The 25,740-nt window shown below is 47.0% G+C and overlaps 1 protein-coding gene across 1 annotated transcript in view; it reads right to left on the bottom strand.

The window, feature by feature from the left end:
* SETD6 (SET domain containing 6, protein lysine methyltransferase) overlaps positions 1-22,975 on the bottom strand; it is a 667,868-nt gene extending 644,893 nt beyond the window's left edge. Inside the window, exon 1 of the mRNA XM_069654594.1 lies at positions 22,759-22,975. Within this exon, the coding sequence (XP_069510695.1) occupies positions 22,759-22,779 (21 nt within the window). The 5' untranslated portion in view covers positions 22,780-22,975. The remainder of the gene's footprint in view (positions 1-22,758) is intronic.
* Positions 22,976-25,740: the final 2,765 nt, after the last annotated feature.

Genomic DNA, 25,740 nt, shown 5'->3' with positions numbered 1-25,740 from the left:
TTTATTTTGGGGTCTGGGAATAAAAATAAAATGGGTAAAACAAAAAAAAAATTAAAAAGGGGTTTGGGGAACCCCCCTTTCGAATAAGAAACGCTATTTTTTCGAAAAAATGGCTTTCGACATTTTTGTATTCGAAAAAAATCACTATAAACCCTCTTCTATAGTTGAAAACTGTAGTACAATAAGAAAAGAAACAACGCTTGCAATTAATGTACCTATATTATTTTTTAAAGTAATTTGCATTAAAAAAAACTAAAAAATCTGCATGCCTGAAAGACATTGTGCTAAATAACACATTTTTTGGCCTAGAAAATGTAATATTGCAACTGACTTCTCCAAGTTACTCCTAGCCTTTAACTGATAATGGCCCGTTATAAAATCTCCTCATTCTATCTTTGTTGTTGAACTTGTTAAGCATATTGTACAGCAATGCTATAGATATCTTGCTCCGTTACACAATAATCAGATCCCCCAATTTACAGCGATTTCTTGACTGCAGCGAAATGGGATTTGTTTTTCTTTTTTAATAATCCCTGCGAAATCTGCAGTTTTGCAAAAATACCAACAAAAATCTGCATTTTTTGCAAAACACAAATATTGATGGTTCTATGCAGTTTCTTTTTTTTGCATGATAAAAGGTGGGTTTAACCCGCCAAGCCCACCATTGTTCCTCCCCGCCCCCACTACCCGTTGCCCCCCACTACCCCCCAAGCAAAAACACATGCATACGCACAACACACATGCACCCACACACTTAGCCGTTCTCCTGTTCCTGCGCTTCCGTGTCCCGACCTGCCGGTTGGCCGCTGCATGCACTCGTGTGCGGCAAGGGCGTGACAGTTGGATTTAGAAAGATTGCTCCTAAATCAGTCTAAGTGAAACGATCTTTTTAAAAAGATCTTTTCACTTAGGACCAAATTGACACCATTTCAAAAACACACATAATAAAAGGCCATTTAAATAAATAACAGCTTTTTTACAACAAAACAAAAAAATGAAACTAGTCACCATGTGAGGTGGGGAGAAGCAGCAATGGACCAGAAATCAGAAGGATGGAGGGCCAGGGAGGGAGCAGCTAGCCAGGGCACGCCGTGGGCCAAAAAGTAGAGAAGGAGGGGCGGGCAATAGGATGAGTAATGGGCGAGAAAGAGGGAGAAGGCTGCAGAATGGGAGAAAGAATGCGGGAAAGGAACGATCTACTGGCAGAAAGGTTGTGAAGTGGACAAGGCGTGAGAAAGAATGCTCTGATTACTTGCCAGTAATCTTCGTTACTCCTAGTCCTACTCTTCCTAGTCACAGTGCTTACCTCATGATGCCCCTGCCTCTGACACAGGACCTTCTTTTATCCCCTATAATTCCTCCCCTCAATCCACATTTTTTTTTTTATTATTATTGTAAAAACTACAGTTCGGTAAATCAATATCGAACTTTTGTTACATTGGTTAATCATCCTTATTTGAATTTAATTTTCTAACAATCTCAAGTTTTGTTCACTGGAGGGTTTAGCCAGTCTATATGCTAAACAAGCTTTTCACACTTTAAGCTTAGTCGTGTGTCACAGCCTCATGTGGTTCAACTCGCAGAATCATGTCAAGAAAGTTAATTAAGCTACATGATAACTTGATATTTCGGCCGGCTACAAGTTCCCACCATTCTTCTGCTTCGTATATTTGTGGTTCTTAAGTACCCAAATCCAGTTCACGCTGAGTAATAAGTGCAGTACACTCAGTTATTAGATGTTTGAGGGACTCAATTTCTCCTGTTTCGCAGAATCTGCATACATTGTCAGTCGTTTCCTTATTTCGTTGAGCCAAGAGCATTTCTTTGGTGTTCAATGCATTTAACCTGAATCTTAAAAACTGATTCCTATGGTGATGCAACGGACAGTTTAATAAGTACTTTGGTTGGTTGTGTAGCTTCAAAGATCCTATAGATACTGGAAGAATGGTTTTAAGAGTTCGACGTTGTTCATTATTTGAAATCCAATCCCAGGATTCTAACTTTCTTTTTGGCATATTGTGGGCGTTCAAGTAGCTCTTCTTGACTTATGTTGGCAGTGTCCATTATCGCTTCCAATTTTGATTTCCAGGATTGAAAGATTTTGGATTGCACCGTTTCATTTCCAATGTTAAAGATATAACATGCCGGAATTTGAGAGCCAAGAAACATTTTCCTTAGGGTGGATAGCGATTTCCATATGATCATCATGTAGAGAGAATGTATTGCCAATTCATGCCTCAACGCAACCATTGAGATGTATTGAGCTAGCCTCAGAGCTCGTCTCCAAAAGTTGCCTTCTTAGAAGTTGCCATAGGCGGTAATCAAGATTGCAGCCTGTTTCTGCACCAAATGCAATTGTGGGGACAAATTTCTGAAGATAAAACATCATAATTGGTGCAATAGAGAATTTCGCAGAGTCTTTGTTAATCTTTGCTCCTCGTAAGCCCAATTTGGTTGTTCTATTTGTGAAATCGTTTATCCATGCTGTTTGACAGATCGAATCATTGAAGATTATTCCTAGATATCTAATAGACTTTACGGTGTTTAAACAATTATTTTCAATTGTCCATATGAATTTTTTGTATTTATTTGAGAATCCTGTTCCAATGCACACGATCTTTGTTTTTTCAGCATTTAGAGTCAGCTCATTTGTGTGAAGATAGTCGTTGAGACGATTCAGGAGATGTTGTAGACCAATCTGAGTTTGGTCGATCAACACTATATTGTCTGCATAAACAAGACAATTGATTAAAGTACCGTTTATCTTTGGGGAAAAACAGTGAGCCAGGCAGGCAAGTCCGCTATAAATAGTTTGAAAAGATCTGCGGCCAAGGGGCAGCCTTGTTTGACTCCCTTGAACGCAAGTATAGGCGGGGTCAAATCACCTTGATTATTCACTCTTATTTGAATAGTTGTGTTAGTATGCAGGGCCATGATTGGTTCTAGAAGTTGAGCAGGGCAATTTCATTTTAAGAGTTTGGCCCATAGTTTTTCGCGATTGATAGCATCAAACGCCTGGCACAGGTCAACAAAAGCAAAAAATATTTTTGTCTTTGACTGTAGGGCGTTTAGTTTTAAGATGTTCAGTAGGGTAAGATTTACTTCCATACCTACTTTTGCCGTCAAACCAGTTTGTCGAGAGTGTTAGCCTTGCTTCAGTTGTCCATGCAACCAAATTCTGTCGAAGATAAGAATCAAAGATTTTCCAATAGTATCAAGTAGGGCTATAGGACGATAGTTAGCCGGAATGTCTCTGCGCCCCTTTTTGTAGATCGGTATTATAATTGCTTTTGCACACTTTCTTAAATAGACATTCAATAAATTTGGCCCATTTTTCTTTGTGTTTCTTTAACATGATGTTAGAGATTAGGTCTGGGCCCGCTGCTCTTGAGCTTTTTAGTTTTTGTATAGCTAATTCAATGTCTTTCCTTGATGGTGTTATATCCCATGCTTTCGCAGAATTTTGTACTTTTTCTGGAACTTATGATTTAGATTCTTATATGCTGTTGTAAAATATTCAACCAAAGTTCCACTGGGAATTTCATTTGAAGTAAAAAAAAAAAAAAAAAAAAAAAAAAAAAGTATAGATTTTGAGATTCCATGGTATAAAATCGGCCAGATGTGTCACATATTTTTGGTGATCAGCAGCTTGAGCATAATTTCTGCACGATTTTGTTCAATTATCACGGCATGAGATCTGAGCCAATGTCGGTATACCTGGCGTCTTTCGCTGACTTTTCTTGATGTAATGTCCGGGAGGTACTTTATTTTCTTTATCGATCGCAGGTCTTTTCTTAGTGCCTTTTTTGCCTGTGCAATTTCATAGCTAAACAAATTCTTAGGAGTATGCCCAATTATTCTGGAGTTTACCTGTGCCGCCATGTTAGCAAGGGTGAATACTCAACATTATTCAATTGGATAAGGCCAAGGCACAGTTTTTGAATTAAGATGCCGTTTGTTGTCAGGCGGTTTCCGGCCGCATTTGTTGATAGTTGGACATCATGTCAATCGGGTAGTTCGTCGCCTTCAAGTTTGCATACAAGAAGCAGCAAATCATGGTTGCCGTTTCCCATCGAGATTACATGAAGCTAAACCAATCTTTCAAAGACATTTCGTGATGCCCAAATGTAGTCCAAGGTGTTATGACCGTGCAGTCCTCTCCACGTTGGATTGCATGGCTGGTCGCCCTTTATGTTTCCATTGTCCATAGCAGTTCTGTAGTGCGGGAGCTTGTGACCAAAATTGTCCTCTTAGGGCTACTGCAGTCTCAGATAACTGTACATTTGTGTTGTTTTCAGAGTAGTATTTAAACCAGCTGCAGTTAAGATCTCCACAAATTAATACCGATAAATTGGTATAGGCCAATGAAGATTCATCAATTAAATGTGTTACTGCATTAATGAAGGTCTTTGGAGTGATCATTGCCGGATTCCAATATCTGTTGACCAATAGTAGATGGGATTTCATGGTCATATTGGGGGAATCTATTTGCAAAAGAATTCCTTATACAAACGGATTTGGATTGAATGAAGCTATAGTAGTCAGCCAATTATGAATTTTCAATAAGATGATTAAACCTGAGAATGGACGACCTCTATCATTTTTTCCTGCAGGGTTTAAGAAAATTGCGAAACCATTGCGTGTCGGCGGATCACGCAACCAAGTTCCTTGCAAACAAATTGCAAGAACACCATCTATTGGTTCCGTGAAATTATTGAACAAATGTGTAAATCCATGTGTGTTCCATGACACTATCTGTTCAGTGGTGGTCCGCGTCAATCATGGTTAGTGGCGATTTCCATAGGAAGATTGATTTCCATTTCTGCTTCTTGCCACTTTCTCTTCATTTCCAAATCCTTTCCGAGATTCCTGGGGAAAGGTCAACAATTTTCGCAGTGTAGCACATCGATGTTCATTTACTTCTGCATCTTTTCTTTCCTGAAGGGGAAGTTGATCATTGTGAGTTATTAACTCGGGTGCCAAAGTGATGTCAAACTGGAAGACAAGTAGCTCTTCAATTGCTTGTAGTAACATTTTTCACTGCAGAAGAGATGATATGTAGCAGTACCTGGTCGGAAGTTTTCTCTGTTGGGTACTCCACGATTTTTATGTCATCAGACGATATTGTTCGTAGTTGAGGTATACAAGCAAATAATTTCAAAACGTTTGCTAAAATTGACCTCATTTTCATCAGTCTGAATATTTTGTAAACCGAGTTTCCATGGGCATATGTTTTTTATTTGAACTAGTGTTGCAGTGTACTCTAGATCAATACTGTACTTCATTTTTCCGCTGATTCAAAGTTTGTTTTGGATTGAGCTTGGAACCTAGAGTTAAGGATTGAGCCGACAAAGCTTTACCATTTCCGTTTTGTACAACATCACTGCTTTGATTGTTTGCTGAAGAAACTTTTGCATTCTTAAGCTTTTCATCTTGTGATTCTAAATTTCCAGATTCATGGTCATTTATAGAAGATGCAAGTGTGTCATCTATTTCAATTAAATAAGTTGACCGATTAGTCGACAAGTTCTGCAGCAGTGGAACTAGAAGTACTTTTTTCGTCAGACTCTAGACGCTCACATTTTGCAGATCGCTTGTTTTGTTGAGAACAATTTTCTTTGGCGAGGTTTGGCGCTGGTGCTGAATCTGGAACTTTCCGTGTTGAGCCTGTTTTACGATCAAACGGGCCAGTTTTTTTGGAGTGGTGATGTTTCTTATACATTTTTTCACATTTTGACGGACATTCTTTTGGAGTTTGTTTTTTGGTGCTTGCATTGCTGCCTTTTTGTCAACCTTTTGCAGCGTTGATGAATTTTCAATCATTGCAATAGTTTTTGCGGGGCCACTAAAAATGTTAAACAAATTTTGTGGGTTTCTAAGTTTGTCACCGGTTTCGTCATGTGTAGAAAGCGGATTAGAACTAGGCGCGTTTGCCAGTACTTGAACAGATGCCAAGGTGGCTTTGGAATGCATCAATTTGCTTGTCGCAGTAGAACTTGGAGACGGACATCTCTTGGTTGTCATCTGTCAAGCTTTGTCGCTGGATGAAGCAGCCGAGTTCCAAGTAGAATTCGGGACATCTTGGGATGTAGCAGATTCATTTAAAGAGGACTGGGGCTGCAAATTCACGTGTCTGGTGACACTGGAGTGTGGCAGGATGCTGGTTGACACTCCCTCATCGTCGGCAGGAACGAATTGAAGTGTTCCCCTCTTATCACGGCTAACATTTTTTCGCATCCAATGCACAGTCTCTAGGAGACGTTCTATTAAGGTGTCGTTTTGGCAGTGATGCCGAGCAGCCAAGTCACTTAAACGATCCTGTTGAAATGTCTGCATCCCTTTCAATTTTCATTGCAGAACTCCCGTGAAAAGTTCAAGTTTTTCAATTTTTTGCACTAGAAACATTGCGCTTTGGTCACTAATTGCGCCATTTAGGGAATTCATACAATTTAGTGAAAGGAACAAGTGCAATTGAAGAACCAGCTTCACAGTAATGTTCTAGCGGCGTTAAAGCTTCTACGGAAATACTCAGTTGCAGGACATGAGGAGCTATGGATTCGTTTTCAATGGATGAAGAATGCGTACAATCTAAAAATTAAACTGTGAAGGTGTCAGAGAGATTTCTAGCTTGAATAGGGGCCTGTGCCTCCGGCAGAAAACTTTGTTTTAGCATATGGAATGCTTACATTTGTTGACCAGGGTACTGGTTCTTTTGTCGTTGAGTGAATTAGTTGTGACTTTAGCTCAACTACACGTTGTAGTCGTCGTGCTCTAGCAATTGAGCTTAAATCTGCATTGCCAGAACATGCAGCAGGTCTGTGTACGCTAGTTTGTGCAGTCATTAATTTTGCATTGTCGAAGGTCATTTCTGAAATTTCCGTGAGAAACAGTACTGCCACCTCTAATTCTTGGGTCCAATTTGCGCTGAGGTTTCTAGTTTCCATTACGTCGGCATGCTGAAGCAACTCAACACTGGCGCCACTTTGGATCACTGCCCCCGGCTTTGTTGGAATCTGCAGAGGATTGATATGGTGTTGAATAAGAGCGCATTTAAGGTTCCGATTTGCCATTAATTCATTAGTGGAGTTTTGTGCCTGTGTACTTGGAATACGCATTAGCTCGGCATCACTGACCAAAAATAAAGAGTTTGTCGTATGAGTGGAAAGGCCAGGACCTATGGTTGTTCCCAAGGTCGGTTCAGCATTCACAGTGCCACACTGGGTACCAGAGTCGCACGTAAAAGCTGAAAAAAAATCGTTGTGCTTAACACGGACTCAATCGAAGGAAACAGTGCAGATAGGTGCGTTGAGTCATTACTAAGGATGTGGTGGTATTTTGCAGGCAGAGGGGATGAGGATGACAGAGTTCCTGATGCAGCACCGGGCTCAGGTTCGTCAAAGATCCGTCTTCGACCGACATAAACTGCCTTTGATGGATTTGTTTAACCAGTTGGATAACCGCGCATTCAGTGTCATGTTCATGTTCTGACACGATGTTAGAGCCGGCGTTTCCAAAAACAAACAACGCCGATTCGCCAGGGCAACGTGGCAACCCAGCGTGTGTTTCGTAAATATCAGGGATTACTGATGATTGCGTGGGAGATGGGAGAACAAGTGGAGGTCGACTTGCACACTTGCTTACCTTGGACCCTTCGGTGCCTTTCATCGCAGTCCACGGGTTAATCATCCGCCGGTGCTGCAGGGTTTTCCTTCGAGTCTGGGGGCCATTCTGCGGTTAGTGTCATTTACACAATAAAGAAGAGCAGAAGGAAGGCAGGGCAAGGCAAAGGCAAAAGGGCGGAGGAGGGGACTGGGGCAGACTGGGACTCTGCACCTGGACAATCCACATCACCCAGTTTACATAACCAAGCCGGAGCATGGGACCTTCCCCGCAGGGAGGGAGAGGAGGGTCATCAGTACTGTGACGAGGACAAGTCGGACTAGGAGTAATGCAGATTACCAGTAAGTAATAAGAGCATTACCTCCAGGTCCACTCTTCCTCGTCCCAGTACTTACCTCATGAGGTATACCATAGCAGCAAAAGGGAAAAGGTCCCAATGAGAGAGCGAGCAAAAAACAGTGCAGAAAAACACTTTAATAACTCTGAATTCACATGCCCACTGACAAAACCCCAAAGGAACCAACCCCGGGTGGGAGCTATTCAACCAGTGGTTGATGAAAAGTGCTTTGATCTGCTCAGGTGGCAGCCCTACAAATCTCCTGTAGAGAAACCCCCCTAGCATCGGCCCAGGAAGCCGCTAAACCCCTAGTGGACCGCCCCTGAATGTGCGCAGGTACAGGCAGGCCAGAAGCCACATAAACCATGGAGACAACAACACGGATCCACTGGCTAATGGAAACCACCGAAGCCTTGCGCCCAGCACCAGCGGGCAGATTGCCTGAAAGGGGCAGTCCTAGCCAAATACTCCAACACCGCCCACTGCACATCAAGGGCATGCCAAGCCACCTCCTCTGGTGTTTGCGGATCCTGAAAAAAGGCAGTGCGAACCAGATCCTAAGCGGTGCAAAACCGAGACACAACTTTAGGGAGGAACTTCGGATCACTCCAAGTCCGGCAGCACCCTCAGAAAGGGTGGGGTGACACAATAGAGCCTACAGGCAGAAGCAATAGCGATAAGAAAAGCAGTCTTCAGAGTAAAATGTCAATCTCAGAAATGGGCTCAAAAGGAGGCCCTTCAAGGAATGGTAAGACAAGAGGGAGATCCCAAGGGGGAAGCCCTTTATAAGTACATGGATGGGAAGAAGAAATACCCTGCAGCAGCTTCCCCACCAACACCTCCCAGTCCAAGTGACCATCAGAGTCCCCCAAGAGGAATTTTATGGAAGCCCAATGAGAGCGAAGTGTGGAGACTGCCAAGCCTTTGTCAAACCCTTCCTGGAGGAATTGGAGAAAAGCAGGCAGACCAGAACACTGGGGAGGGATCCCAGACCGCCCACACCAGTCCCGGAAATGGCCCCAATGCCTGCCATACACAATCAGAGTAGAGGGTCTACGAGCATTCATGACGACTTGACCATAGGACCTGAAACTCCCCCCACCCCCGAGACATCAACCTACCCCATGCAATAGCCATACTGCCCATTGAATCTGTCGGACTCCAAACCCCAGACCCCACCCGGGCAGGGGACATACCACTTCAGGAAACCAGCCAAGGCTCCTGGAACTGAGGCTCCAACATAGAAGGGAACCAACTCCGGCAGGGCCGGAATGGAGCAAACAACAACACAGTCGACCTCGACATGCTGATGCGCTGAACCACCCGGGGAAGAAGGGGTAGAGGTGGGTATGCATAAAGGTGACCCCAAGGGAGGGGGTGGCTACGAAGGCATGTGAAAGGAGGTACTTTTTCAGTGCTTCCGCAGATCCTGCATGATCCTGGCCCAAAGATGCAATTAAAATAAGCTACTTCACTTGGAATTGGAACAGTAGCTGTATTAATATGCGAGGCATGAAAAGCACTGAAAGCTGGAAGGAACCACACTATTGTCGTTAAACCTGAAGCAGGAGAAGAAGATCTGCAGCATCCCGACGGAGTGGAAACAAAAATGGCGGTCGGCACAGAACAAAGGACTTTGGCAGAAGTGGAGAGTGAGAGAGAGAAGAGTTTGCCGTTATACATAGTGGCAATAAACTTTCATGAGCAGAGGCAACGCAGCGCTCACATGCTACAGTGAGAGGCTCGATCTCGCCACTTCGCACAACAACAGAGCCGCCGTTAGAAGGATTGAGGCGGAAGGAGGCCGTTCCCAAGGGCAGCTGTGAAGACGTAAGCTGCAATGCATCTCGCCCAGGCATTTAGTCACTGGGGAGAAGGACGAAGCCACGCGATAGGTGGATTCCGTTACAGAAGGCAGCAGCAACATTGCGCTGCAGCAGGAAGGCTGGTGCGCACCCATCAGCCCCCCCTGTGGTAAATGCAGCTGCGGACCAACACGGAATGTGGAGAGCGAGTTACCATTGCGGTACGGCCACAGACAGGCCCCAGTAAATGGAAATTGGCTGCATAAGAACCGCAGCTGTGAGAGCTACTGTAACAATTGAAAAGAAACACAAGCATTACTATTATTGAAATTGTCACGATCGCCGAGGTGCAGTGAAGCCCTGCAAGCAGCGAGCACAGAAGACATACGGCCGAATTTGCAGTCCATGAGGGAGAGCTGAAGTGTACACAGCAGGTGGATGCATGAGACACTGCTCGGGAGACCGGGCCAGCCCATTTCTGGGTTGGAATAGCTACCATAACATTAAGAGTGGCAGCATGGTCGTGCAAGGACAGGGGAGGAGACAATGGAATGCTGCCAATAGCGCGAAGGACATCATCCCAGCAGCTTGAATTCCTCATGCTAAGCAAGACGAACTGCGGCTGGCCAGATGCTGCATGCAACCAACGTGCACAAAGCAGATATGGGACAGCAGGAGAAAGGAGGTGAGGAGTTGGTAGGGGTGAGGGGGCCCTGAATAGATCTTCAAAGTACACACAAAGGGTGGGCTCCCACCCCGCGCCGCTCCCAGAAACTACATGGAGACTCCTGGTCCCCCCGGCGTATGACCAGGCCGCAGTCCCCATCTGGGAGGGGCCCACACGCTACGGCACAGCATATAGCCAGGGCAAGGAGCCAAGGAATCTCCAAGGACATTGCAGCAAAGCTAGAGCCCAATAGGGTCTCCTGGAGGACAGGCAGCACCAGGGATCACACCTAGAGTGAAATATTACACTCATAACTGTGCCACGCACAAGGGGGACGTTGCCAACACTACCTTCCAGACCCTGCGAAGGGACACTCAAAGTGTCGCAAGAGAACGGGAACACCACGAAACGCAGAAACGACAATGGTGACAACAGGCGGTAAAATGAAGAACAAACCGACTATGCTAGAAACATTTACTTCAAGCCAAACGCCCCGGCTTGACAAAGCAGAGGGAAGGATGAAAGAGCAACCACAGTCCCAAGAGAATACGGAGCTAGGTAATCAGCAAATTCTGGTCGAGATAGCGGTATTGCAGACTACATTGGAGGGCGGGATAGATGCAGTAGCAATTGATCTGGCACCGCTATGCCAAGATGTCCATGCAATCGTGGAATGCACTAGCAAGCTGGAGGGACAGGTGTAAGAAAACACGGAAGTAAGGGCGCAGACGACAAAAGATATGGACGTCCTCATGCAGAAAGTGAGGTTACTGGAAGACAGAGCAGAGGAAGCGGAAGGGCAAGCTCGTATTGTGGGCCTGCCAGAAGGGATTGAGGGAGCGGACCCCACCACCGATGTGGAAAATCTATTGGTGCAGGAAATTGGGGCTGGAAAACTCTCTCAAGGCTTTACAATTGAGAGGGCGCATTGCTCGCTCATAAGACTACCGCTCCCAGGGGCTCCACCCAGGCGCGGTGATAGCCAAATTACTTAATTATAGGGACCGAGAAAAGATGCTGGCCTTTTCCAGGGCTGGGGGAATGATACAAAGAGGCTCCGCCAAAGTAGCAGTGTACCCAGACTACACATTCCAAGTTCAAAAGAGGAGAGCACAATTTATCACCACGAAGGCCAGGCTACGGAAAGCGGGACTCCAGTATATGCAGATATATTCTGCAAGACTGAAAGTGATCTACAATGGCAAATCTCTATTATTCAAATCGCCTGAAGAAACATTAATGGATGGACAGAACACAGTTGCCTGACGAACCGGACACCTGCCAAGGATCTGGACAGAGCTGAAAGTAGAGGCACGGGACGGCAACTCCATGCAATGACTAAGTAACCAAGCGGAGATGTGGGACTACTGATGCGGCATAAGGGGGCAATGGAATGTAAGAACTGGAAATAATCTAAAATGCAGGAGCAGAATGGGTACCATAGACATCAGGTAGAGGGTACACTAACGTGAACTCTTAAACCTCCCCCCACCCCCTAGAGTGGTTGAGGGCCGAATTCCGGGACAACCCATAGGGCACCAGGAAACTAGTCTAGCGACAAGGTGGAATGGAGCGGAAACAAGATTATCCCAGCATGCAAGGCATAGCGCGAGTGTGTGCGTGTGAACGACAGAGAGCCTGTCACAGGTAACAGTGGACTGCATCAAACTCCTTCTTAGGCTGGCCACAGGTTGGCGGCCTCACTAACTCTTCAGTATGAGCAAGGATGGCTAATAAGGTGAGAATCATGACTTGGAATGCGAGGGGGCTTAATAACTATGTGAAGAGAAAGAGTGAGCATGTATATTCGGAGAAATAGGTTTGGGGTAGCACCATTATATGAGACACACCTAGATGGGCAGAAGCAAAAGAATTTGGAAAGGGCGAGGGGAGGAGCAGGAAGAGGGGTCCTTATCTGGATAGCACCTAACATACCATTCAAAGTAGTCGGTGAAAACTTGATCATGAGGGTAGGATGGCGATAGTACACAGGTTGCTTGAGAACCGTGAAGTTAGTATAGTGAACACTAATGCCTCGAATCATGACACCACTGTGTTCTTTAGGGCACTGCACGCGAGATTGGGCCCGTACAGACATAACACCTTGATTTGGGGAGGGGACATCAATTGCACAAGGGACACAGCTTTGGATAGATCTGACACTAAGCACAACGGCCAGCCCCCCTTAACCCCCCCGGCCAAGGTATTGAACTCATCAATAGACCACTGACTTACGCGACTTATGGAGGGCTGAGCATGGAGACACAAGGGATATTCCCATTACTCTGCGCCAGATAAAAGTGTATACCAGAATAGACTACAGGTTCACAGGAGGGGAACGCAGACCTGAGTCGGAGACAGAGTACCTAGATAGAATACTGTCTGACCACTCGCCACTGGTGGCGAGATGGAGAGTAACTGCCCCCAGACCTCCAATCCCCACGTGGAAACTGAGGAGCAAAGCACTGCTAGACACTGCATTTGCTGAGCATGTCAGGAAACACAGTTGAATACATGGAGGTAAAGGAGGGGAGCGTGCAAAAGGTGGGCACAGTCTGGGAAGCATACAAAGTGGTAATTAGGGGAGTGATGATAGCAGAATCGCGAGGTGTACAGAAGGTCCTGATGAGGGATTTGGAGAAGACCGAAAGGTAACTGAGGAGGAGGGAAGTGGAGGCCTTGACAGGACAGGAACAGTTGGATGAGATGATGGCGCTAAAGCGGACTGGCCCAGCACAATGGGATAGGCTTGGGAAGTTTAATTACACAGAATACCTCGAGAGGAGTCATGCGCAAGGGGATAAACCAGGGAGGATGGTGTTGTGGTTGTATAAGTGTAATCTGTTCGGTCAGGAATGCGGAAATGGAGACGGTGGGCACGAAGGAGGGGATCAATGAGGTGTTCTCTGAATATTAGGCATTATACGCAGCCCCCTAGCGCGGCACTAAGGACATACAAGATGTACTCACCCAGCTAGACCTACCAAAATTAGACGGCCCTCAAGTGGAGTCACTAGAGGCCCCCATTACACCGGAGGAGGTGGTGGTCACTATCAGATCCCTGCAGACGGGGAAAACACCAGGGACCGATGGGCCAACAAGTGAGTTCTATAAGGCATATGAAGATAAACCGGCGCCGCTGTTGGCCAAGGTATACAATGAGTTGATGGAGGACAGCATCCTTCCAGCAAGCATGAGAGAGGCCCCGATAGTGCCAATGCTCAAACCAGATATAGGATCCACAGTCAGTGCTCGCTTTAAGCCCCTGTCCCTGCTAAATCAGGATAGCAAGATCCTTACAGCAATCCTAGCAAATAGACTCAGACGAGTGATGCACCAGCGGATCCATCCCGGTCAGACAGGGCATGTGCCTGGAAGAAGCATCTCAGAAAACTTGAGACAGCTCCACCATGTAATTTACAGCACAGCCGATAGGTCCATACAAGGGATGGTCGCCTATTTAGACGCTACAAAGGCATTTGACTCAGTACACTGGGACTGGTTGTATGCTACGATGAGGAAGATGGGGATTGGTCCACTGTTTATGAGATGGGTGCGCCCGATATACACAGAGCTGATGGCCAGGGCTAGGACAGGAAGTACATACTCGATGGCATCGCAACTATACAGAGGTACTAGACAGGGGTCCCTGGGTTCCCTGATGTTATATATTATAGCAGCTGAGCCCATGGCGGCATATCTGAGGCAGGAATACAGGGATGTTGGCAGGGACATCGATGGGATAGGACATGTGATATCCATGTACGCGGATGATGTGCTGTTATACGTGAGAGATCCCAAGCTGAATCTGCCCTACACACTGGAGGTGCTGGACAACTCTAGAAAGCTCACAGGTATTAAAATAAACAAGAAGAAATCATGTCCGTTTCTGCTGGCGGCTACCGCACAGTTAGAGGAAGGGGACTTGCCAGATCTCCCCCTGCCCTGGAGCAGTACTTCCATCAGATACCTCAGCATTAACATATTGGGACCCCTCTCGAGCATGACGATAACAGTGCACGCCAAAGCTAGCCTAGTTGCGTCTATGGGATTCTGGAGTAAACTGCCCTTGTCAGTGATGGGAAGGGCGGCATTGTTAAAAATGGTGGTACTGCCGTGTCTTATGCACTGCTTTGGAAATGTCCCATACGACATACTGGGGCATTTCATCTGGGAATTGGAGAAGTTATGTAGGGGGTTTTTGTGGCAGGATGGGCGGAATAGAGTAGCCCTGAATACATTACAGAGGCTGTATGACCAGCAAGGATTTGCGGGTACCGAACTTCGAGCTGTACTTCCTAGCGTGCCAACTACAGCATGTGGTGAAGTGGAGGGCGGACAAACCCACGATAGAGACGGCATTGCTGCAGCCCACATTGAGGTGGCGTCACCTAAGGGACCTCCTTTGGGCCCCAGCTAGGGAGTGTCAGGAGTGCTGCTACCTGGTAAAACTGGGTACCAGAACCTGGCACAGGGCCTGCAGGGTCTTGGGATTAACAGATCTGCTCTCTCCGCAGATACCGATAGGGGCGGTCCGGAGAGTGACAGGACAATGATAGCAACGAGATGGGAGACGTGTGGATTGGCTCCGGTGGGGGACCTGAGAGGCAAGGGAAGGTGGAAAAGGTTTGAGGAGTTGCGACAGGAAGCTGGAATACAAGCTGGGCAGTTATTATACAACACGGTCCCTGGGGGTGCTAGGTAGAAGATGGCCTAATGTTAAGGATGGGGAGATTGAAAACGAGGATATTGAAAGGCTGCTCACAGTGGCGGAAGGTGTATTGAGACCCTGCTCACAGTGGCGGAAGGTGGACACGCGGTTTCCAGAATTTATGAGGTCCTGGTGGGCTGCACAGTAAGGACCTAACTGAATAGCAAGAGTAAATGGGAGAGAGAACTGGGGAGGACGTTAGAGGAGAAAGAATGGGGAGAGATAATGAGATATAAGAAGGTATCCCGAAATGCCAGGCTACAGTTGATACAAATGTATATAGTACAACAGGCATACCTCACACCTGCTATTATTTCAACATTCAAGGGAGATAGGAAACAAGTGTGCCCCAAATGCAAAGGGGAGGATGTGGGGCTCACACATATATTTTCGGGCTGTCCGGTAATACAAGGGTTCTGGGAGAAGGTAGCAACCAAGGCGGCCCAGGTTGGCATTGAATTAGAGGTCAAGACTCCGGAGGCCTGCATGATGGGGCGATATAAGAAAAGCACAGAATAAGAGCTGCTAAATAAACTCAGGGACCTAATGTATATTTTGACCAAACAAACAAAGTATAGCCATGGGATGGAAAGAAACTAGAGAACCGAGTGTATGCAGATGGTGGAAAGAGTTGGAAATGTGGTGCACAGCAGAGACGGGGGTGTGGGAGAAGGCGCTTAGAACGCAAAGTATAGAGCCTGGGATGGACATTCAAAGATGGATAGTGCCGACTAACACTGTTCGCAAACATGGGAGAAGGGGAAAACGTACAGCAGTTGGATGATGTAGACGCTATAAATGTAATCGATGGACGGGCTCACGTACAGGCTGGAGAGGGGGATGGTAGGGTGGGGGAAGTAGATAGGTAGTTAAGTTGTTAAAATATTGTGTGTAAGTGCCTGTTGCTCTGTGTGGTTACTATTGTTATATTATGCAATTTTAATAAAAATAAGTAAAACGGGGGGAAAAAAAAAGTAACCCCCCTCCCCCCTCCCAAGGTCACTACAACGAGAGAGCGTCCACCCCGCAGCCCCCCCCCCCCGCCCCAAGCCTCTCGGCCTGAAACCATGAGCAGAAGAGGGGAACCCTTGCCGAGGTCAGAGAGGCAAACAGATCTAGAACGGGGGTCCCAAATCTGACATCTCGCGAAGACCCATTCCAATAGAACCAGTTCCACAGAGGAGGGAAACTGGCGGCTGAGGAAATCCGCTCAAACATTGTCCACCCCCCCCCTGACATGTGAGGCCACCAGATGAGATTCCTCCCGCAAACCTATCTGAGCAGGCAGAGCAATGAACGAGGGGCTGGAACCCCTCTGGCTGTTGACAAGCCAAGGCCGTCGTATTGTCCGTCCGGACCAAAACCACCCAGCCTTCCAGAAATACCTTGAAGTACACAAGAGCACAGAGAATGGCACATAACACTCTCCAATTGGATGATCGACGGCTCTCTGCCGGATCCCACAACCCCTGGGCCAAGAACCTCCAATGTTGCCCCCCAACCTCTTCCGCTGGCGTCTGTAGTAAGAGTGGTCACAGGAGGAAGGACCAGGGACACCCCTGCCTGGAGATTCAGAACCCCAAACCACCAAAGTAGGGAGACCCTCAGAGACGGGGACACTGGGATCAAAGCCTCATAAGCTTGAGATGTCAGGAGCCAGTGGGCGAGACAAGACACCAGAAGACGCAAAAAGGCCCAAGGAAACAGAAACATGCAAGATGCCATGTGCCCCTGCCTCCTGAGAATCCTGCCCAGAACAGCCAGCAAGCGATGGACCCTCTCCTGGGACAGAAACACCCTGCCCATCCTTCTGCAAATATGAGCCCCGATTAAAACTAGATCCTGAGAGGGCTCCAGCTAAGACTTCTGCCAGTTCACCAGAAACCCCCAGTTCGCAATGCCTGGCAGACCAACTGGAGATGAGTCAGGACTATCCGCCGGAGGGCCGCCTTGACCAACCAGTCATCCAGGTAGGGAAAAATCTGAATGCCCCTCAGGTGCAAATGCGCCACCAGGGTAGCCACTAGTTTGGTGAACACTCTGGGGGCTGAGCGCAACCCGAACAGGAGCACACGGAACTGAAAATGCTGGGATCCTACTGCAAAACGGAAGGACTTTAAGCAACAGGGGCGGAGAGCCACGTGGTAATATGCCTGGAGATCCAGTGATGCCATCCAGTCCCACCTGCACAATATAGGGAGAATGTTCTGCAAAGTCTCCATTTTGAAGCGTTCCTTCCAGACGAAGCAGTTCAGGGCCTTGAGGTCCAAAATTAGGCGATACTTCCCTGAAGGTTTGGAGACCAGGAACACCCACAAGTAGAAACCCTGACCCCGAACGGGAACGAGCATGATACCCTTCTACAGCAACAACTCGGAGAGAGTAGTTTCCATAGTCAACCTCTTGGTCCGAGGCCTGGGTACAACAGTACGAACCATGCAAACCTGGACAAGTGGAGACAGGATGTTTACTTGATAACCCCTCCGAATGGCGTCTAGAACCAAGGAATCAGAGCACCACCTGTCCCATACCAGAAACAACAGCCAAAGACGCCCACCCACCGGCCTGTCCAAACTGTCAGGATTTCTGTACCGGACCAGGACGTGAAGAGCGTGGAGGACCACGATCTCCCCCCTCCCACCATCCCTTCGATCTCGGTAAAGATTGAGAGGAGGAGCAAGGGAAAGACCTTCCTGGCACTGCACCCGCACCAGGGAAAGACTTCTTGGTCGTTGAGGTAGGCTTGTGGCGCCATTTGTCAGCCCGAAATACTTTATGCCCTTTATCCTCAAGTGAATCACCAAAAATGTTAGACCCATCAAAAGGAAGTTTTAGGGCAGCCATCTTCTGAGAACCTTCCATTTTCCAATCCCGCAGATGCACATGCCTCCGGGCCGACACACTAGCCCCCATGGTCTTGGCCGAGCACCCCATCAAATGACAAGATTGGACAAAGGTTCAACCTGTCTCTGCATCTTGTCGTGCCTGGAAACAGTTGTGTATAGGCGCGTAATAAATATAAATGCCATATCATATCTTCTCTGACAGCAAAGGGGCACAGTCGGAACCCCCATCCACTTCCTTTTTCAATTTTCTGAAACCATTCAGAACAGTTTCTGTTGTGTAGGAACGGTAGATATTCACCCCGAGAGCCAGATGTACCCCAGCATGAAGCTTCTACAGGCTGGAATTAACCCTATGGTCCACCGGGTCCCGGACCGCTGCCTCCTCGGCTGACAGAGGAGTGACCCACCAGGCTGGAGAGGATATCATCAACCTCAACTGAATCCGAGAGCAAAGTCTCGCCTCCTGTCAATGGGTAGAGTTTGGCCATAAAGCAGGGCATTGCAATCTTCTCTGGGTCACGCTATTCCTGAAGGATTTTATCCCGGATATCAGACCCCAATGGCAACCCCATCCTTGGGGTATGCCCAATTCTTTCCTGGTTAAGGAAAAATGCTTTTACTTTTTCCTTTTGTGTAGTTCAGGGGAAGAGGAACAAGACAAGACAAGGTGCCTAAGCTTTGCAGAATGTTTACCCATGGCGTGCAAAAACAACAAGCAAACACACCGAATTACATACTAAAACATGGAAAAGCCAGGAGAACCCACACCCAAAAGGGAAGAGCAACCAATCTAACCCCATGGAAATGAACTGTGTCTTCACAATTCATCTCCCCTCCAGAGGCAGAGCCCACCCATCTCCGGAAAAACATCGGAACATACATTAAAGGAGCCGGCATACCGTGTTCAAAAACGCTCACCCCCACCAGCAGGAGAGAAAGCATCATCAAATATGAGGCCCCCCCATCTCCTTACCGCAGGACGCGGGCCGTGATACCATCACGCCGGACTAGAGCCCAGCAGAAAGCCAGGCGACACCTTCCCGCTCAACCGGGACACCAAATCCTGCAGGGGGCCCGGGAGCAACACTGCACCTGAATGAGCCGAAGGCCCTGCCATACAGCCCCACCAGGGGGCCAGAAATCATCATTCCCCGGGGCCCTGCCCCAGGAATAGCCCAACCTGACAGAGGCACGAAAAAATAAACTGGGTGACGTGGGTTGAGGGGAGGAGTTATAGGGGATAACAGAAATAAAAGAAGGTCCTGTGTCGGAGGCAGGGGCCTCATAAGGTAAGTACTGGGACGAGGAAGAGTGGAGGTAATGAAGGAATTAAGACAGGAGGAACTGGCGAGTGTAGGGTGTGTGTTGAGAGCATGGTTGAGAGTGTAGCGGGGGACTGAAGTGCGAGTTGTGGGTTGGAAGTGTGACAGAGCAAGTAAATATCTACATGACTGGTAGAGAGGTGAGCAGTTTGGATTTTGTAACCTTTGATGGACAATTGGTGAGTGAGGGGTGTTGGTGAGTAGGGTGCAGGTCATTGCTTGGGGGTGAGTGTATTCTGTGATGCTGTTATGTTATTGGTTCTTGTAAAGCGCACTGTCGCCCGAAGGCATCATGGCGCTAGGAGAGAGGGAGACAGCCTCATGATAATTAGAATAGGAACATTTTGACCAGTCTTCTAAACTTCAGATAATTAGGGGTTTTCTTTATGATAAGTGGAAGATTATTCCACAGAACTGCTGCAGCAAAAGAGAAGGCCCGGGCGCCATGTTGTGCTTTTGAACAACCAGTTGTTCGGAGGCGGCTGAACGCAGATGACGAGTGGGACAGTAACGCATGAACTTAGCTTGAAGGTATTCTGCACCCTGACCATGAATGGCCCGGTGTACAATGCACAAGGTCTTAAATTCAACCCTTTGAGCCACAGGGAGCCAGAGCAGATTCCGTAATAGAGGTGTTCCAAAAAGGGAGCTTGTGGCTACCCTTGCAGCCAAATTTTGCAACCGCTGCAGTCGTTTTATCAGGCCCATGGGTTGGGCCAGATACAGAGAGTTGCAATAATCTATATGTGATAAAACCATAGCGGCAACCACGGGAAGGTGTAGCGTAGCCAGGATCAGAGGTAATACTCTTCTCAAAATTTTCAACTGAAAACGACCAGCGTGACGGACCGCAGAGACTTGTTGGTCCATAGACAAGGATGCAGATAGAACCACACCCAAGTTTTTCACTTTAACTGGAATCGGTTAAGGGCCCAGGGAGGAAAGCCAGAAAGAGGACACCCAGAGTGTAGGATCAGAGGCATAGCCCACCACCACCTCAATCTTGTCCCCATTCAGTTTGAGCCCATTGTGGTTCCTCCAATCTCCAACCGCAGTCAGGCACCCCTGCAAGCACGACAACACCTCAACCTGATCAGGTCTAATCTGATCAGTATCTGGGTGTCATCGGCATAGGAGTAGCACCTGATGCCGAAGGAGCGGATGAGGCACACAAGGGCCTGTATATAGATATTAAACAGAATAGGCAACATGGAGGAGCCTAGAGGCACTCCACAGCTGAGGTGACAAGGAGCAGAAAGAAAGGAGGCATCGAGAGGGTCAGACTATAATCTGCAAGGAACAAACTAAACCAGGCAAGTACCTGTCCAGCTACGCTAAACTGGAAGAGACGAAATATCAGGATGGAGTGGTTGACAGTGTCAAATGTCGCTTATACGTCTAACAAAATCAGGGCACTCACTCCACCTGCATCCACTAGTCTGGTCATATCGTCCAAGACGGCGATCAAAACACTCTCCATGCCACGACCAGGACAGAACCCGGACTGAACGGGGTCCAGGAAATTAGAGGATTCTAGAAATGTAGATAGAAGGGGGGTGATCACCAGTGATTCTAAAAGAATAGCCAAGAAAGGAGAGAAGTTAGATATAACAGTAGGGTCCAAAGTAGGCTTTTTCAGAATTGGGATCACCCTGGCAGACTTCAACTCCTGAGGGACAGATCCTGTTTGAAAGGAATCGTTAATCGCTTTGGTAATTTCTGATAGCAAATCAGTGGCAATGTCTTTCATGACCCGTAAAGGAATAGCATCCGAGGGGGAGCATGACTTAATTTTACCGATAGCCCTAAGGATAGTTAGTTTCCTCGGTATAGATCGGCAGTAACGGGGAGAGGGATGGAGTTATCAGTAGGTCCAACCCTTGTCACTGCCTGAGCGATGGTTTGTCTGATAGCGTTGATCTTTGAAACCATTGTAAACCATGGACTCTGAAAAGTAAACAAGTCTTTCATTGGGCGGCTTCTTTGTAACCCTTAATGAAGCCTTCTTAAGCTATGATACAGCGCCTTGTCGCCTGCGGGCTGTAGTGCGCTCTACAAATCCAAATAAATATATGCGCTATTACAAATGAGAATCAATAAAGTTAATAATGTAAAATAGAATTTGTATTTAAAATAGGCTCAGACAATTACCCAAAAAAGCAGAGTCAAACACTTAAACAGGGTCACCTCAGACTAGTAACTCGATAGCAGAACCTACATACAAAAGGGGCAAATAATGACCCTCAGACCTCTTTCGCACCCTCCAGTCAATTAAAGAACAAAGCAAAAAGGCTGCAAATACAATTTGAAGCCACAATGATTTATTTATATGTCCCAAAATTTTCAATTTCACACCACAATATCTCAAAGGGTCTGAATAATTAAGTCTTATGTGTCCCAATGGAAATACACATCTACACATAGCAGGCTTGAAAATTGACGTGAGCCTGGAGGCCATGAATGGTGTAACTCTCACTTGAACTTGGTGAGCTATATAGAAGAGTATAAGAACTCCCATTACATGTCTGACACCTCGCATCCAGCACAGGATGTTCATTAAACAGTTTTCATTCTGGGACTCGTAGGTTAGTGTTTCCCAAATGTGTGCGCACACCGCAAAGTAAATGAAGATGCAGATTGAAATTGCCTAAAAGCAAACACTGACAACTAGTTTGCTTCCTTCCCACAACTCCCTTCCTACTTTATATGGTGGTTTTAGAGATGGTTTATTGATAAACACCGTTTGGTTTTTTTCATTGTAGAAAACAGGCCTCCAGCATATTATTGTGCAGATGTAAATGAATATGTGCAGCTTTGCAATAAGTACTTTATTTGCTTACATATCCAACAAGCACGCAACTGTGTCCATTTCTATACCTACACAGTTTAACTTTTCTTTCACAAATAAACCAAATAGCTGGCGAGAACAGTTATCTGAACTTTGAAATTAATGTTGCACATCAAAACGTACAGCCCTAATATTAGCATTTTGCCTGAAGAGTTAGAATTGTTCACATGAAAAAGCCGCTGAAGATGAACTTGTCACCGTGACCCATTTCCTTTAGTTGCTGCCTAGTGGGCAACCCTGATCTCACAAAAGAAGAGTTGCAAATCTCACATCCAAGGGGTACACCAAAGATTTCAAATGCAATTGATAGACCCGGCAACACACCTTAAATCCCCACAGGCTACTTCCGAGTCTTTAAACTCAGACTGCCATCCACCAGAGAGATAAAATCCGATGTATTGACCGTCAAATGGACAACCAGACACATCTCTTAAAAAAACGACAGTCCAGATGGTCGACAACGCTAAATAAAGGCGATATTAAACAAACACCAAGGACAACTTTCACTCCTTTTCCAAAGGATAGAGCTTCACATCTCTATTGCTTCCCTGCGTTAAAGGTGACCTGTTCCCCGTTCGCCCTGCTCCTCTCATTCCAATCACCTTCTGTCGCTTCGCTTCCATGGTCTCCGCCCCCCAGCTTAATTTCCTTGTTTTCTCCGGTACCGTTTCCCGGCCCCAATGAATGCTCGCTCCATAAAAGACTGGACGGGCACCGATATTGGACAAACTTCACGGGATATCAGGTCGCATCCGCCATCTTTTTTCGATGGTTAAAACATGGACATAGAAACAAGACAGACCTTGGATGACAGCAGTTGACATGACAGAAAGACTAGAACACGTTTATTCTGAAGAATGTGCAAGCGCCGAAAAGGAACTGTTCCATTGTACAAAAACAATGAATTGAAAATTGGTTCTTGTGTTCTCTGCTTCCAGTTATTTCTTGATTTTCAGCAGAATAGATATTAACAGAAAATATCCACATCTATAGATCGACGTATTCATCTGCTAAATTTGCTGATAGTGTCTAGTAAAGAAACAATCTTTGCGTATACCGAGTATATATTAATATCACGGGGGTAACTAAAGAAAAAAAACTAAGACTTGACACCAAAATGCAAGGGTAGACTGGAGATTACTCCAAACATGTGTTTTATTCCTTAGGTTATTTGTAAACAAACGTGTCTTTTTTAAAAAAAAACATTTATTAGTGTCTTTTCAGTATGTGACATTTTTTAAATGTAGAATTTTCGGACCTCACAGGCGCCTACATTCCATGCGTGAATAGATTTTTTTTAAATTGGAGCACTTGTATTCCTGATTTTAAAATAACAAAAGCAAAACTACAAATTCGAGAACACAAAGCCTAAAATCAGGACTGCATGACATACTCAGGCATGTGTTGTCTTATAAGGTGCAACTGTAGGAAGTGTTAGATTCTTCTGGCTTGTGCTGCCGGCCGAGGAAGAGAGCAAATGGGAGCCGCTTTGTAGGCGACTGGTGCGTGGCGCGGCATAACACCAGTATTCACTTGTGCCCCGAACTGCCTGCGTTCTGGCAGGGCGGGCCCTTTATTACGCATCACGTCACCGCGCATGTGGGACGTGAGGTGGATATAACATTCCTCCTTTTTCCCAACAAACAAAAACAAGCAGAACTCCAGAACAGTATTCAACAACATCAAAAACTCTCCTGTGCAAATCTAGTCTGGCACAGGTGCACGCTCTCTGCCTTTTCTTTCACCATTCATAGTCTTTCTGGGGCCTTCGGGGCTGCCCTTAGGTTATACCTACTGGGTCTCTGCCGGGGTGCTATCTCTGGGTTACTTCCCCCTCTGGCTCACCTCCATCTTCTGGATACGCCTCCTCACATTCTTCTTGCTGCTCCCCTGGCTCACCACTCTGTGTCGCTTCTTCGTCGCATCGGTGACTCAGTGCATGCTGTGACTGCTCCTCGCCTTCGTGCGACTGTCTCTCCGTCTGTCCACATCTGCTGGGGCACCATCTTGAACCAGGATGCATTCCAGGTTTTTTGCTGTCCTCGTGCCGCTGTCACCCTCATTCCTTCCATTTGGGTCACTGTCCAGGGTGCGTTGTCATAGCGTGTTTCCAGCTTGGACTTGGTGGGGTTTCACAGTACCAGTACATGATCCCCGACTTTGTGCGTGACTCCTGTCGCTCATGTGGTCGTTTTCTGCGACTCTCTTTCTTTGGGTGCAGTCGCTGTCAAAAAGATCAACCTTTCTGCTGGGGTGGTGTGGTATGGTTGAGTTCACCATGGTTCCATACATGAGGTCTGCCGGAGGTATGTTGGTGGAGCTGTGGGGCGTCACCCGGTAGTTCAGAAAGAATCTGTACAGATCCACTTTCCAGGGGCTGTTTTGGGACCTGGATAAGCGCAACACATTGTTGTTCGTCCCCATGAATATTTCCACATCCCCATTTGCCTGTGGCCACCTGGTCGTGATGTCTGATGTGTAGATCGTCCATGTATTTCTTCAGCTCCGTCCCTTGGAACGGTAGTCCATTGTCGCTCCTGATGCGTCTTGGCAGTCTATGTGTTGTGAACATCTTCTTGAGTGCTGGTATTACGGTCTCTGCCGATGTCGAGGATATGATCTCCACTTCCAGGCATCGTGAGTGGTCATCAATAGCCACCAGCAAGTATGTCCCTTCTTGCACCATGCAGAAGTCGATGCTGATAGCGTCCCACCTTGATGACCCGCGTACTGCTGACTGAATTAACTCAGGGTTTGGATGTGCCTCTGTGATTTGGCAGTGGTGGCAGCATGGGATGACCTGCTCCACCTTGGTGTCAATGTGAGGGAACCACACACAGTGTCGTATTCTGGCCTTTGTCCTGACCATTCCCTGGTGTCCTTCATGTGCAAGTGCCACGATTCTGTCCTGCAGGCTGCTGGGAATTACTATGCAGGTTCCTCTCAGAATCAGCCCTTCGCTGGTGAGGGACAGTTCCTGTTTACTGGGAACATGCCGGTGAGGAACTCTCTGGCGCTGGTCTGCGGTTGTGTACATGCAGAGGAATGAATTCCAATCACCAGATATGATTGTGGTCTTCACTATATCGCAGCAAGGGTCGTTGTGGGTGGCCTCCACGATGTCTTCGATGCCAACCACCTTGGGTTTCATGGTGTGCATGATTTGACATATGTGCTCTTCTGTCTCCTCTGCCTCGCTCACTTCCCCTAGGGTCACAGCCCTCGGGTGCCTGGACAGGAAGTCCACCGGGCTGTCCGTGCCCGCCTGGTAGGCCAGTTCGAACTCATACTGCTGAAGGTGGAGCAGCCACTTCCCAATTCTAGCCAGAGGGTGTGCTAATGACCCTGTGAAGATCGGGATGAGTGGCTTGTGGTCCGTACATGCTCTGAACTTCCATCCAAAGAGGTAGATCTGGGAGTGTCGACAGCCCCAGAGTACCGCTATGGCCTCCTTCTCGATGTGCGAATACCGCTATTCGGGAGGCATACGTCATTGGCTTAGTCTCCCGTGTCCGTGATTGTTGGACCAGGATGGCCCCAAGGCCAACGGGGCTTGCATCGACATACAGTTCTGTTGTCAGGGT

The sequence above is a fragment of the Ambystoma mexicanum genome, chromosome 1p, assembly GCF_040938575.1.
Source record: "Ambystoma mexicanum isolate Mex_15411 chromosome 1p, UKY_AmexF1_1, whole genome shotgun sequence".
In the NCBI taxonomy this organism is placed as follows: Eukaryota; Metazoa; Chordata; class Amphibia; order Caudata; family Ambystomatidae; genus Ambystoma; species Ambystoma mexicanum.
This window is presented reverse-complemented; position numbering and strand designations above follow the sequence as displayed.